Consider the following 16,468-nt stretch of genomic DNA (forward strand, 5'->3'; position numbering starts at 1 on the left):
AAGGTCTTGTATTTTTCTGGGCTAGCTGGTTCTGTACCAAACTCAAACACTCTTGATTAAAGAATGTAGGTCAGGGGGTCTGACTGCTTTCCCCTTTTGGACGTCTGCCCACTTGCCCCGGCCTCCCTTTGGTCCCATTTCCACTCAAGGACAAATATCCTCCTATTATACCAGTAATTTTAATAATTGCCCAATGGTGCTACCTCATGACCTCCCACCACCATCTGCAACCCTCCTCGCAGTCACAACCACAAAGTGAGGCCTCATGCTGCATGGCCACCAGCTAATCTTCCTCACACATTAACTGAGTCCTGAAAAACTGCACATGCACACGTGCACCTCATCTATGCCATTACAACTTATTTACCCTGTCATCTCTTCAGAACAGTAGAAACTTGAAAAGCTGACCACTGCTCTGTATTATTCTGTGTTTTTTTTTTGTTTTTTTTGCAAATGAAGATTGTAGATATACAGTACATGTGTAGGTGCAAGTAATACTATTTTAAACTTGTGTTATAGGTCACACATTTAGTAATTTTCAATGTGGGTAATTTGTGAGTGTAATGATGTTGGGAAACAATTGGAAATTTTGGATGAACTCTAGTTTCACACATTAGACTCCGGCATGGGAGTGACTTCAATCTACTGAAACCTTTGGCCGAAAAACAATTAAGTGTGCATGTGTGGAGTCATTCCTAAGAAAACGATGTTGGGTCCCAACAGCCCCTCCGCTGTGCCAGCAAATTGATTGAGCATGGATTCTGCATGTACACTTACTGACATGTGAACGCATAAATCTGTTTATTTGCTGCATATCTTGGCAGCTGTTACGAGGCTGCCTGATGCGTGCATGAAGTCAGCCTGTGAAAGTTAGACTGTCTAAATAATGTCAAAAACTGCTGCAGTGCGCACAAGGATGTAAACTGCAGATGTATTGACACTCTAAAAACCAGGACTGGTCAAATATAGTGAGTGAATGTGGAAACTTTGCATACGCAGGACCAAAGTGCAGCAATATGGCAAAAGATGGACCAGTGCATAGTGCAAAGATAAAGAGGTGAGGTGGAGAAGTTGGCAGGAAGCAAAGCAAGTCATAACTCTCGCTCCAGCGGCACCAGGAAGTCTAATGCAGCAACTTAATAATTTTTGCAGCCATTTTTTGGAGGGCAGCAGAGTTTCTACTCTCATAATGCACAGGATAAGTGCAATGAACTTTAATGATGCGTGTGTGTGGGAAGTGGTGTCAACGGAAGGAGACTGGGCAATAAATAATGATGTCATCTGCATACAGTAAGACCTCAACCCGCTTTCCTCCTCTGGCTGATTTTTCTTGATCACTTAATTTCATAGACTCGTCCAACTTCTGCAGCCCATCTCAGCCACACTTAAGCCTAGACGTTTTCCCAAACACCAGAGAATGAGTCACACGAGGAGCGTCTTGGCAAACGAGGGGCACCGACAGACAGACTGAGCTCAGCTGTGTTGGGTATCCGAGGCTGCCACGCCCTTGGCCCAGAATGAAACTTGTGTATATAAATAGAGAAGTGTGCACGGGGTAATTTTAGCCTGCTTCAGGCCTCCGACACACGTGCGTCCCTGCCCTGCCTGGGTTTGAAGCATCTCTCAGAAACACCAGTGGTGAGAACAGAGAGCACACAGTGAGGTGTAGGTATGGAACTCCGTGGCTGCCCTCGCCAACCGGCTGGCAGAGGAGAGAGGTGCTTTCCTAGCTGGCAAACCGCGACTGAGCTGCTTACTTATGTAAAGGGTTTTCCTGGTTGTGACGTGTGGGATCTGTTTTCATTTTAAAGCATGACATTTGAGCCAAGACCTACCTATATCATTCACCCCGAAGAGTCATAAGAAATATTTTGGCTTTTGCCTTTAAGGCCGTGTGGCACAGCGGTTGAAAGGTGACGACCATGCACTTTTGGACATTAATACACTCGAATATAAAGATTTTATTTCGCTGCAGGGACAATGAAGTTTCTTTGATTTTCAAGTAATAAGCCATGAGTTTCATAAGTCTCCGAGCCCCAGCTGCTCTGAGAGCTGGCCTCTGAGTGGACCAACAAAAACATTTAGCAAAGGATTTTTCCTTCAGGACCTACACCTGAAATAATATATTATTTTCTAACCTTTTAAGGTTCACACAAAACTAACTAATTAAAGTGAAATGTAATTATGCCAATTGTGGAAAAAAAAGGTATTTTGTTCAACAACAATAAAAGGTTAAAAATATGTCGCACTATGCTCCCTCATAGTTCTGTGTGATTCCCACTTACCCCCAAGTTTGTATTGTTTCCCGTTAAGTCTAGCCGCGATTGGTTGACATCGTTGACTTTAGAAATAAAAAGTAAATAAAACACAACAAACTGAGCTTAAGGAAATCTTAAGGAAAAAAACTGGAGAAAAATGTATCACTGAAAAAATGTTTAACCCCACCGCTACTACGTAAAGAATCTAAAGCGAAACAGTACAAAATTTGTTAAACTGCTTCTCTCATGGCCTCACATGTATTCTGTTAACATGTATGGACGTGTGTCCTGTTTTGCTTCTACCATCTTACCTCGTTATCTGTGCCCACGTCCAGCAGGACGGGGAGGCACTGCTGGGGTGGCATCCCCCCGCAGGCTGTGTACAGTGCCAGCTTGCCAACTGGGATGCCCATCCCATTGCAGCCCAGGTCTCCCAACCCCAGGATCCTCTCCCCATCCGTCACACAGACAGCCTGTGAAGGAACACAAACCGTGAGCCACAGAACCACTCACATTTACTTTTGCCTCCGTGCTGTCGCAGGGTCTGACTTAAACCGACAAATCAGGTCCACCCCGAGCAGAAACATGCTTTTCTTTTTCCTCAGACTGGGCCAGGTTCTACACCCTCCTGACTTTCCGCTCACGAGTCACTTTATTGTTTGGCGCAAAACAAATTCCTCTTGGTCGACTCCCACAGCATGAAACAAATCAGTGGCTTAATATCAGTTGCAAAACTGCGTAATTGTGCGTAAATGTAAACGTTCCATGCAGAAAAAGTGCTTTTGCTTCTTTTTTTCCACCATAACTATGACAGAGAGGGCTGGCACCAGACTTTTAAAGCCGTGTCCCCTCTTCATGTCTGACCGCTTGTCATTAGTTTTCCCATTTCTATGTATAAAATCTATAATGACTATACTTAACTTACACCAGCTGCAATTTTTCCAGCCATTATTGGCCATATATTAGGGAGAGGCTGCCAGAGCTTATCAGCAGAACCAAGACCTCAGCTCCAGTTTGCCCTTGCAGTGTGGAAATATTAAAAAAGTAAGGCACAGGAGCAAGGTGTACCGTTAGACCACCCCCACAAAAGAGAGGCAGCGTGTCAGCGCCAAGCTAAATGCCCTGCTGTTGACAGCTGCTAGCAGGTGGCTGGAGGCTGCTGCAGGTAAATATCACATGCCAGGAATGCCAGCTGGTGTCGTCATGCTGACTCGGGCATATTTGCTCTCTGCAAAAGATATGATTAACATTTTGAGCTGGCGAGACAATGTGTAATATGTTACATATAGATATGACATAGGACATAGGGTTAGGGTTAGGCTATAGGATAAATAAGTGGTACTTGTGTAGCAATAGTGTTTGTCTTGCTGAAGCCACTCAGGATGGATGGTGGGAAGAAGAAGGTTTTTAACTCAATCAAAAGTTCAACTTCTGGAAAACAACAGCTAGAAATCTGCCGTAATTAGCACAAAAGGGATAAAAGGTACTTCTATTTAAGCATATGGGTGGTAAATGACGGGGTAGCCGTTAGCCACTTAAGCTAAATCTCTGGCTGACACTATAAATGCTATCAGACTGACATCTCTCAGGGCACTAACTGGTGCTTAGAGACAGACAAGGTTCTTTACTGTCTACCTTGCCATAATGCTAGCATTGCTGTTGGTTGCCCCGCGGCTAATGCTAGCTATTTCGTTGCACCTTTTCAACAGGTCAATGCTTAAAAACGCCACTTAACATAACACTTCCAAATGAAATCTATATATTTTTCTTTTCTTTTCTTTTTTTTTTTTAAAAAAAAGGATGCTTCAAATTATGAGTTTTAAAATAACTGCATGTGTTTTCTGATTACAGGCCGATGATTCATCATTTTCTTACAGTAATGATAAGAGGTATTGAATGCTTACAATCAACATGGCTTATCTTAAGCTTGCGAAAGTAGCTTAGATAAAGTCAACCGATAAGCATTGCTTCATAAAAGAGATTTATGTCTTTCTAATCATAGCAACAGATGTTGTTAGTGACTGTGTGGGATGTTTGTTTTTCAGAGTCATGCAGGTTTTGTGTGTTAGCTGTGTTAAGTGGCTCATTTAAAACAGCTCACCTCCCAGCTCCCCAAAAAATGGAGCTATATCAACAAGTAAGAAAGGATGCATTTTCAGTGGTACTTTCACTTCCTGTATTTGTTTATCAACTCCAAGCACTTTTTATTCCGTATGAGAACAAACATGGGAAATGAACATAGTTATAGACCATATTAGGTCTTTTAAAACAACAGAGGTTCATGCAAATGTTACGCAAACATGGCATGTTTGGTATGCCGCTGTGGAGAACTAAATATGAAAGTCATGTTCACGTGTTAGGATTTACCTTGATGTCCTTTTCTGGCCAGTTCTGGAGGATTGTTGCTATATGGCCACGGTCGTGAATGGTGACGAACAGGCCCCTGAAACACAGACAGAAAGAGACTTTATTAACAGATACATCAGACCATATATCATTTAATATCAAAGAATTAAAAGGCACACTGGCCCATTGTCCTCACTTGCTGGGCTGTAATCATGCCTGACCCTAATGAGACAAATGAGTCAGTGGAATAATCCTATAATGACAATGGCAACACAAAACCCAAATAACTTATGGCCACTTGGTACTTTAAAAGACCTTCAAGATTTAAAAGAAAAATAGCTCTAAGCTCCAACTTTGAGGTTGTTTGAAGTTGAGCTGCTGCGACTGTTGTGCCTTTCTTGTTTCTGACTAAGACTTTATTGGATACCGATGGCACAGGGGATTTTCATGTTCATCCCAAGGCTCAAAGCCTCTGCAAGGAGTTTGCCAGGACTGTGAAAGCTCCTGAAATATTCAGGCGTCTTGCGCCAAAACCCTTTCTAGCAAGCCTACCTCTTTCCTTGCCTTGCTCTCTTGCGTTAATGTCCTTACACCTTGGACAATCCTGGGATAAAAAGATCACCTCTATGCGGAGGGTCCAGCTGCCACATCTATCCTACTTGACACACCCATCTGGTTAAAGTTCTAGGGGCCACACCTCCTCCATGTGCCGGTGGCAGTAAAAGCAATGCTCTTTGTAAGAATCTGCTCATAAAGTAAAAACCTGTGCAGGGTCAAATGTCGAAGGCGCACGTCAAAAGGAAAAAAAGGCACAACACATGTTTAACATAAGTATAAAAGATAGCGAGATGAAGAGAGAGTCATGAAAATGTCCCGTAAAAAAAAAAAAATCCTTTGATAAGTTGGATTCTCGTTGTTTTGTGGAACGCTTAAAAGTTCGAAATGGAGCCTGGCCATCGACACAATGTACTTTAACTCTGTCTAACATTTTTGTACATTTAAAAATCAGCTTTGTGTTTGTTGGAAGGAACAAAGGAAGGAAAAAAGGAAGTAGAGGAAGGAAAGAAAGGAAGGATCGACAGGGTGTTGTTGAGTGGCTAATGTGACCCCGTGCAGCGAAAAAGACGAGTGACGACAATTTCGATTAGTCTGCTTTCATTTTTGTTAGTCGGAAAATCAGTCCAGTCACCACGCAAGGCTCATTTTCCCCTTTGACAAATGATTTCTGTAAAGCTCTTCAACAGATGGATACGTGAGATAAATGCATCTCCCTTATGCTTGCGTGCACATGAGTCTGGCAGACGCCTGGCAACAAATAGACAGAACAGCAAAATGGCAGAAAGTACATGAGACACATAACTCACAAGAAATTGAATGAAGAGCAAAAAAACAAAAGCTGGGATCACTGAATTGTTTGCCTTAGTCTTGGCTAAAGTGCATAGCTGAAATTTTTTACAGCAAACAGTAGCTAACAGCCAAACTGGTGGGTAAAATGAGCAACTGGAATGTTCAAAAAAGGATTTTCTTTTTTTTAATATTGAATAGTTATCATTAACATATCAAAAGCCATTTGAATGTAGAGTATAAAGATTGCTTCCGTGCCTGGTTCTCTTACGTCGCATTGGTTTGAACAACCTAAAAGTTCCAGTTGCGGAAGTAAGGGACATTGCAAGATCATCTGGAAATAATTTCTGCATATTGGTCTTTGAATCGTGCTCTTACTCCAGGCGTCCGATTACCAGTACAAATATGCATGGGTTGAGCCCTGATTTACTGACACGGACGCTGTATGATTTTTCACTTTTGTTTTGTAAAATAACAAAAAAGAAAAAAAAAAAAGAAAAAAGGATATTTCAGTGCCCTGCGATGAACTGGCGACTTGTCCAGGGTGTCACCCTGCCTTCGCCCTAAGACCGCTGGGATAGGCTCCAGCAGACCCCCGCGTTACCCTGAATTGGAATAAGCGGGCATAGAAGATGGATGGATGGATATTTCAGTTTTGGGTTTAAATGTCCAATTAAACATATCAGTATAGGCAAAACTAAAGACTTAACTCTGAAAAGAAAGAGACTAATCTATGAAAAAGGGTGCCTGATATTACAACTTTGACTTAAGAAAAAAATGAGTGCAGACAGTAGACAGACATGAGTGATTAAGGTGGATTTACTCTTGTTAAGCTTTAAGGGATGTGGGTTTCTCCGTGTGCAGGTCATCCGCAGGCCATCAGGCCTTATTCCTACCTTTTCATTTTTCTTCCACTTTAAAGACAAAAATCTCCACATCCCATGTGCAAACGAAGGGCTATATCGGCTGTAATGGTGAATTTGTGTCTCAGAACTGGAGGTTTGAAAGAAAAGACAAAGTGATGCAAGCTGCAAGAGTTTAGCCAAAGCCAAGAGCGCCACAGCGAGCTAAGAAGACTGTAAATGAGTCTTGAAGCCTGACCCGACTCTTTTTTTTTTTTTAAGGCTGGAGGACAACTATTTGAGATGGATCGAAGCAGACAGGGAGGGCGGCTGCAGCACTTAATCCCTGTCAACACAAGGGTCACTGGAAATGGCGCTCGTAATTATTTGTTCAACCTGTCCAACCCTCTTTTTTTTTTTTTTTTGCCACTTTGCAATTTCAGCGCAGCTACTGTCCCAGTGACCTTCGAACCTAACGGGTAGAATGAAGAAGAGCTGCAAGGGGTTTGGCCAAAACAGAAAAACACCAAACACACCAATGGCAATTATAACCCGGGCCGCAGTAGGAGAAGAAAGCTAACAATAACAACACGCAGAAAACTTCTCAATCCCTGATAACCTGCACCAGCTGCCGGGAAGACTGTCCACTGTGCACAAGGTCCGCTTGTCTCTTAGGTAGAGAGGGAAATTCATCAATGAAAAAAAGGAGGGGAGCAAATTGTTGCAAAATGAAGTCATTTTGTTCTGTCGGAATCTATTATGCTACCTCCTCGCATTAAAAAGGAAAGCCTTCCCTCTCACAAAACGGCTCCTAATGTAACACAAATGAAAACAACGTGTTCCCAAACGACAAAGACCACCACACATTGACAGAAGTTCCATTAATGGACGAGCCCAAAATCATTTCTGCTTTCATTAGTCAAGCGCTTACTACGTCTACTTTGTCCAGGATTCTTTGAATGGAGTTCTTTTTTCTCCTGTGTATTTTATTTGAACTGTCAGTTGCTTGTTATTCCATCTCTGTATCCTATATTCACTATTGCAACATGAAAAAATAGATTGCTGTATAAAGAAACCCGGACTCAACTGTTGTCGGTCTGCTTTCATGGTCTTCAGTGAGGGATCCTGAGGAGAGTTGTCTCTACCAAACAGTGGTGGGCTGTGCATTTCACGTCTAGGCCTTCAGTGACGTGACATTCACTGACTTAGTCCTACCTAAACGTGCACACCTCATGATATCAATACGGTCAAACCTCTAAAATAAATGGCAATTTTAAGACATTAGTTGACAAATTCAGCAATAGTAAGGTAAGTGAACTAGCTGGCCTTATGCTGCTAGCTGCTAACTGATAGCTGGCGATCGGAACTGACTGTGATCTGCGTTCACTTACAGCAGATTTCATAGAACCTGACCACACAAGCTAGCTGAAATATGATTGGATAAAAACTCTACCGTAATATACAACAATGAAAGTAGCAAAACCAAGAGGATATTATGACATGAAGAAATCAGACTATGGAGAACAACTTTATTATCAAATTTACAAGAAAAAATTTCGGTAATTTTTCTGAGTATGTTTAGGCCAGCAAAGACCCTGCTGGGCCTGACGGCCACCATGAGTGGCAGTGGCTTGTTTATTGGTGGTGGAAGGCAGTGACTAAAAAAAAAAAAAGAGATTAACATTTGGAATAGGTCAAAACAAACATGCCACGTGGGAGGTGGACCGGAGGACAACGAGGGCATGAACAGTGTGCAGAGGCTACGTGTTTTTGTTTGTTTTTAACTGAAAGATGGAAATTGTGACGGTGCTGCTTTTTTCTGCAGTGCCGCAGTTTGGACCGACATCAGTCAAAATGTGTGTTTTTGTCGGGGCTGCCGCTGCCGACCCCGGCCACAAAGCGTTAGCCGTGGCCTTGTTTTCTCCATGGTTTTCTAGATGAGAGGAGGGCGACAAAGCGTTGAGCCGCCATGCGTGGCTCGTTCTGCAAGAGAGTGTGGCGAGAACAGAGAGGGCAAAGAAAACAACCTGATGGCACTGAAACAGCAGCGACCGCTGACCTGAGGCCCGACGCAAAACACAGTCCAGGGAGGTCGGGGTGGGGGTGGAGAGTGCAGCCCGGTGGAAAGGCCGATTTCCACACCATGTCTCCCCAAAACACTCTTAGCCCCGCCGGGAGCTGCTCCTTCGCTGACCCGTGTCAGCCGAAAACACCACGAGCCGCCATTCGTCACCCCCAACACCCCCCACCACGTAAGCCTCGTCTTTATTGTGTTGGAAGCCTCCGGTTAGCAAGTCGCACAAGGTTGGAGTGACACGGTCGACACAAATCACGGAGAAAAGCAGTGTGAAAATAGTGTTAAAGGTCACAGTCACGCACTAAGAGAATTCTTCGACTAATTGAACTTTAAAATAGGGCAGTTTTTTTTTTTTATTGGTGACTGGAAGCAGAGGGAAGAGGTGAGTGTCAAATGAATGAGGAGGTTAGTCACTGGTCACATCAGCATGTATCCTGCGTTTGATTTATGTCATAACAGTCCTGGGTACTGTAAAAACTTCCTGGAAAAGGCAGAAGGTATTTTGTTCTTTGTTTTTTTTATCATCATCTACTTTTTTCATTTGTTAGCACAGTGCACATTCACAATGATTCTGCAGAATGTGACGGTGAAACCACATTAAGACATTAAGTTTTCCAAAAGGTGTACAGTGCAAAAATGTTGCATTTCACTAAAAAAAAAAAACCCAACAGATTGTGTTGACAACACGCTCGGCCTGGTGTTGCCTATATGTACTTGTGCAGCACATGCATCTCCTCTACCCCTCATCCAGCTGGTGCAGTCACTCGGCCCAGAAATCTGTCAGTGCTGGACTAATTACTTCCTCATGGTGACACACCATAATCTGGGTTATGCAACAACAAATCTTATGCAAGACATTTGAAGCTGCAGGTCTCCGAGACGGGGGCTGATGGTAACTAAAAACCACCGGCGGCTATCAGATGGTCAAACACATGCAGTGCTCCATATGGTGCAACCCTAGGTCACTCTTGCATAGTGACACACGCATAAACACACTGACACAAACGAGCAGTTGGGGGGGGGGGGGTAGGGGGGGACCCATATATTGAGCTGATTCGTGGTCTGCAGCAAAGGAAGAGTTGGTTTTGTGAACCTGCAGACGTACATCTGGTTTCTGCACAGCGTGACAGTTGGGCTGAATAAAATCAGGATGGACGGAGTGCTCCTCTGTTACAACACAGCTTTTCAAAAAAAAAAAAAAAAAAGATTATCTCTCCAAAATGAAGACGGCAAGTCATCCTGCCAGAGGAGAGCAGCTGCTGGGATATCTGAGATTTCATTTTGATTAAAGCTGAGAAGTTCAACAGGGCACCACAGAAGCCACAACATGCAGTTCTCATTACAGGGTGATTATTATTCAGAATTGCATAATTTCCTCAGTATGGGGGAGGGGGATGGGTGGTGATCTGCTTCTCAATCATTTGGATTTTAAATTGTTTTCACTTTATCAACGAGAATCTGTTTTGGGATCTGCTTTAACGGCATTAAAAGCAACTCAAAGTTTGAGGACTGTATTGTTGGAAGGATGCGGAAAGCATTAAAATATCAGGTGAGGTGTGAATACTTTTTGAAGTTGAATGGATAAATAAATATATTTGAATGCCAAACTCCTTTAGGATGTATCATTATTGGTATCTAATTATTCCAGCAAGCAGAGCCACTATCACCAACGCTGCTTTAATATTATTATCTGTAAAAGTTCTCTTAGCTGTTCTTTGAAAAGATGCCAATATAAACTATTGAACAATGAAGAAGAACCATGCCAGTATCAATGTAATACCAACAATATCATACCAGTGTTTGAAAATTGGTATTGTTGATATTTGGACTGATCCCACCAGTAACAGACAACCTAGACTGCTGTGGTTATGTGGTGATCATAGGATGTTCAGTATAGTATTATTTAGTTTATTTGATTTGTAGCTGTCTCTTCCAACACAAATTGTACCCTAACCAGACAATCTGTGTAATAAATTATGGTTTAGGAATACCAGTGAAGCACAGCAGTGTGTATCCTGAGTCTGTCCTGCACTTATGCAATGTCTCTGGTCTAATCAAATGACTTGGTTAGCTTTAAGTGATGTACAATTAGAGGCACTGTTGTACAAAAGATCAACCCCGGAGTGACATAGTCATGTAATGTTTTTAAATTGTTCATTATACCAGACTGACAGTCATGGCTGATGATGACAGTTGCTGCAGATTTCTAAGTGGCTCAGCTTTCTGCATGATTTCTCACTGTATAGTTGACTGTCTGCATAGCTGCAAATCCTTTCTCTTCTCAAATGACACAATTCAGTGGTTAACAAATGGCTCTTGTCATGTTTTTACGTGAGACCCCCAGACTGATACAGTTGGAAAAACCCCCCGCTCAGTGAATACTACTTATCCAATGAATCTGCCCAGTGAGAACTAATGGGTATAGATATGCTTGTTTATAATACTCACACCAAGCAGAACACTTTCTTAAAGGCAACAGTAAACTGGTGATTAGGAAAACTCCCAGTTGAGGAGAACTGCGACATTCACTCAGCTGCCTGTTTGGATTCAAACTGAAGGTCAGTACTAAATTTGGAAACCACTGCACTGACGTCAGCCTTTGCTAGGACCACATGTCTGGCTGGCATAATGTCAGGTAGTAGAGGGTCTTCAGAGGACCATAAAACTCGGCACACGGACCAAACTAGATAGACGCAGTGCAGTCATCGGGAGACAATGTGGCTTCTCTGACTGGATGTGGTATCTGACCACAGTGTGCAGACAGAGACTGAGAACAATATTTAGGCTATGAGACTGCTGGTTTCAATTTTCTTTTTTGAGCGGCATTTGATTTTTAAAGTCAATGGCTTTTCAGGGAAAGAATACAATTTTGATCAAATTGCTGATTTTTTTTCAAAGAATCCAAATGACAGAAGAGGACATTCGTTACTTAGGTTGTCTCTTCTGGTTTTTCTTAATTTCAGAAGATTGAAGTCAGGAAAAGAGGCTGCGACTGGTGTCAAATATACCAGTACTGCAGTACATACTGCTGCAGTGGCAGCAGTATGTGGGTGGAGAAGAAGAAAAAAAGTGCGGGGTGGTTGTGCCAATCAATAACCAGGCTCATGTTATAGTCTACACCCAGTTCAAAATAATTCATGGAAAATATGACAGTTGAAGAATATAAATATGTAACAGACTGCTGGAAAAGGTGGGGGAAAGACCGTTTAAACATGTTTTTTTTTTTCTTAAGCAGCAAAGGGATCCAGATAGTGGGCGAGTAATTTAGCACAGCTCAACAAACAGGGGTCCAAGCCATAATCCACCTCACCACCACTCCTAAGTACATGGATGCATTACGTTCTCTGGAACTCTTCTACCATAAGATGTCTTTGGGGTGAATTTTGTGCTTATTTCTTCCAAGAATTTAAGTCAGCAGGCAGAAGTGCGCGTAGTCACGCATTCTGTTCAACTCAGCTTTCATCACTTGGAAATGAAATGTGATGGGCAGGAATTTGTGGCACCAGTCTTGTTATTTATTTTTTTTCCCCCTTGACACCCTCCTCTCGTCTCTGGAGACAATGCGCTCTTCTTCTTCTGCCTCCCACCCTCCGAGCCACGCTCAGACACTGACAAGATTCCATCTATTACAAGTATTCAACACATTGCCTCAATCACCCTCTCTTTTTACAAGAGCGAAGAACCGGCTCCAGTCCGTGGCCTCAGAAAACCATGACCTACACAACCCCCTCCCCTCCACTTCATTCCACCGCACTCCCACTGCTATGAGCTTGGGCCTTCACACAGAAACTAATCCTCCCTCGTGAAGCTTTTCTAAACTTGGAAAAGAGAGGCTGCTCTTAGGAATTTGAGCCAAAATGAACATGGTCAAGGCCATTTGATCAGCCTTTCATCACTTGGGTTGATAAGCTGCGGCCTAATGTAAGAAAGCCACAGACCAGCGTTCAAGAAACAGCGTGAGGTCCTACCCAAGCACTCAAAGTGTCAAGAGAGACAGTCGTGTGTCCAATAAGCGATATGCCCAACTTCTCTTTCAGACAGGCTTACATAACCGGTGGTGCAACAAACAGAAGGAAAGTCCCATTTTCAGCACAAAGGCCCTGCTAAATGAATCAGAGGCACAGACCTGATGAACCCAGCTGGCTATGAGGGAGCTGTCACTCCTCTGTAACCAGCAGGTTTTCCATCCATTGCCCTTTTCACATACAACCTGACATTTGGGGCATTTTGCTGTGGCCAGAAACTGGCGAATGCTGCTTATTATCAGCGATAGAGTAGTATTAGTTAATCACAAAATGCACACACAAGAAAAGAGACTTCAGGACACTGCAGGAGACAAATGGACAATTTTTGTTGCTCCCATTTCTTACAGACATAGGAGACAGGCGGGTTGAAGAAATGTGAAAACCTTCTCAAAACCTCAACACTCAGTGGATGAGTGTGAGTTATGGCCCACTGTCTTGCTTTATGACGTCCACATTAAAAATGTGTCTATGGTTTGAAGCATGTCTGGTGTGGCGGCAAGCAAAACAGCTGCTGAGATGTACAACACGCAGAAAACAGTCTGCTCTTCCTAGTTTTTGGGTAGAAATCATTTAAGCCGTGCTATATGAACCTACCTTTACATTTATGGGATAATGAAGGCAATACATGTAATTTGGCATCTGAACAGCCTTGCTCTGCAGAGTGATGGTAATTCAGTCATTAGGGTTTGGCTAGGTTTGGAAGGAAAGATTTTTTGTTTTGAGACACAATGAGAGCTCTGTAAGATTGGAAACATCGGAAACATTGCGGTTCTGGTTGATGGTTTTTTAAGGCTAGCATCTATCGTCATCATGGTCACTCTAATAACCGTGTGATTAGGGCCCGATCATGGTTTACAGTTTACAGAAACATTGCTGTAGGGCACCTGATGTTGTAATTTGCTCTGAAACATCTCCTGGAATCTTTTTTGACAAAGATGCCGTCTTGTTGAGAGAAAAAGCCACAATTACATCAAATTAAATATGATTTACTGATCAGATATTCGCATGGGTGGCTCAAAACCTCACAACTGATTTGTGATAGCACAAAAAACTTGTTGTGGCAGTACACAAATGTAGGTTTGGTTACATGATGTAATCTAGCAATTATAAAATCCATTCTGTTGGTGTCATTCCCCCTTTCTCTGTTGTGAAAAGCTTTAATACTGGGTGCAAAACACTGCAATTAGCCAACAGACACCCAACAACAACAAATACCCATCTATTCCTTAAAAGTGCAGATCTTTAAACCACTTTCTCACCTGATTGATTTTTATCTAAGCAGAAGTTCATTTCCATTGTTTTGCTTTATCTGCAAGGCATTCCAGAGGAAGAAGGTGAGGGCATTTTAAGGCTTGCTAATAGAAAATTGAGCTCTAGCTTGATTGAAGGTTATGCTGAGACCTAATTATAAGTTATCCGGTTACCATCAAGATGGGCAGGAAAGTCACCTGAGGTCAAACCTGATGCTGCAGGGGTCAGAGTGGTGGAGGGGCTGCGACTTCACCAAAATCACTGAGAGAGCGTTTTCGTTGTCTGTGACGACCAGGCATTTATTTTGGCCGTTGGTCACACAGAGTGTCTGCAGTCATTATTGGGTCTGTTTCCATCAATCACATTGCTGTGTTGATACTGACTGAGCTAAACGACCTGTGTAGACAACGTCTGCAAGCGTTTTGATCAAACCAAAAGCTCTCGCAGCCTGTTGGAGACGGACAGATTCAGGTTTTCAATTCTGACTTCATCCTGCATGCACAGGAGAATTACACCCCTTCACAGCCAGAAACTGGTGGGGAGAACAGATGGAACTGCCAAAACAAAGAAAAATTAGCCTTCGGGTCTTTCTTACCACATGTATAAACTAAGAAGAGGGCGGTTTTGACCTCTAAATTAAAATGAGTTAATAGTGTCCAAAGAGACTTGTGAAGTTTACAGAGAAGTGACTGAAGTACAGAGAGTGGTGTGTGTGTGTGCGTGTGTGTGTGCGTGTGTGTGTGCGCGTTGGCAGGGAGGGGAAGAGGGGGGACTGTCTATTATCAATATGTTTCAGAGTAGTTTCAGTCATGGTCTGAGGATTTTCAACATGACACATCTGATGGAACATTTTCTGAAGTTAATTGAATTTATGTTGCTTATCCAGCTGGCAAAGTTCAAAGATCCCCCTCTAAAAAAAACATTTTTTTTATTTCTTAAAAAAGGTTTTAAAAGGTGATTGCATGATCTATCAGATTCAAAGTAGTATTTCACAAAATTCTTGACAAAGCCAGTGGAGAATAAAGCATAAGCATAATTTACTCTCTTTAAACATGGAACTGGCACCAAGTTCTGATAAAGGAGCGTCTACGAGGCAGCATCTTTCAAGTTGTAGGCAGCTGCATTTCATTCTTGAAGATGTTGCAAGAACAGAACTGAAGAAGTTTTATGGATGAAAGTTAAAACATCCCAAAGTAACCAAGAAAGAAGCTCAAAACTCAGTCCACCTCAGCTCACCACAATGACCTTGGACAACAAAACTGACTAATTTCTTAAAGCAGCAGTTATCTTCGCAGGTGGTGGCAGACCAGTTGTTTGCAATGGAACACAACAACATTGTAACTGGAACTTGAGCATGAGCACCACACCTGGAAAAACAAGCACTACAGCAAATCAAAGGTTCGTTTGGGCTTCACGGCCACAAACTGTCAAGCTCTATTATAATCACCAACCCACAAGGTCCAAACAGCTTCATCAGGCCATTCCTGAGCACCACGAGGTGACGGTAGGCTGTTGATATATGCGACTGTCTTTTGCATCGCTCCACCAGACTGTGAAGTCGCCCTGGGGGGGGGGCGCAGAGTCACGTAACACCGGGGGGGAGAGAGACGGGGCGCCCGGGGGAACTAATGTTTTCACGTCAGAACTTTTTCCACGGCGGAACAATTAACAAAAAAGTGTTCAGTAGGTTGTAGCTAAGAAAAACGCTGCTCAGGCACACAGGATGGACAAATATTTGACAGGGACGAAAAGAAGAATTCAGGAGTCCGGCTCTGGCCAGTGTTCTTTGTTGTTGGCCACTTTTGGCTGTAGAATCGTTCCGGGAGTAGCTGCGGAACGATGGTGTCGTTCACGCCAGACTTGAAGCGGGGTGCACCTCTGCGGCCACGCAGCGATCGTTTCGGCGTCTGGTCTATTTTCTTTCTACCCGCGGGCGAAAAAACCAGAGGACAGTGAACAGTTTTTGAGCGCTGATAGAACGTAATCAAACACCTTTGCATCAGTACGTGATCTACGCCGCGACTGGCGCGATATTATGACTTGTGTGGCAGGTAGAAAATGTGATGTTGTGGCATGACTGATGTTGTTGATGTGGTCAATTTCATCAAAACAAGACCCTTGAAAGCGCGGCTATGCTCTGCACTTTGTGAGGAGATGGGAGCACATGAAAGATTTTCTTCCTCCAAGGTGGGGCGTGACAGAGAAAGTTTGAGAACCACTGTATTAATGTCATGAATGTCTACTTGTGTCTCCAGAAACAACTGTATCTGACTCTAAAGCATAAAGTTTTATACATGGAAAAAAGAAGCAAAACAGTATATTTGA

At 42.9% G+C, this 16,468-nt stretch overlaps 1 protein-coding gene across 2 annotated transcripts in view; it reads right to left on the reverse strand.

The window, feature by feature from the left end:
- Positions 1-16,468, reverse strand: part of me1 (malic enzyme 1, NADP(+)-dependent, cytosolic) — an 89,725-nt gene that overhangs the window by 39,092 nt on the left and 34,165 nt on the right. For both annotated transcript variants that reach the window (XM_076012886.1, XM_076012885.1), the window contains exons 4-5: positions 4,626-4,701; positions 2,570-2,731 (exon numbers count right to left, since the gene is read on the reverse strand). In XM_076012886.1, coding sequence (XP_075869001.1) covers positions 2,570-2,731; positions 4,626-4,701 — 238 coding nt within the window. The remainder of the gene's footprint in view (positions 1-2,569; positions 2,732-4,625; positions 4,702-16,468) is intronic.

The sequence above is a fragment of the Nelusetta ayraudi genome, unplaced genomic scaffold (assembly GCF_046127955.1).
Source record: "Nelusetta ayraudi isolate G7.1 ecotype Tasmania unplaced genomic scaffold, CSIRO-AGI_Nayr_v1 ptg000136l, whole genome shotgun sequence".
Lineage (NCBI taxonomy): Eukaryota > Metazoa > Chordata > Actinopteri > Tetraodontiformes > Monacanthidae > Nelusetta > Nelusetta ayraudi.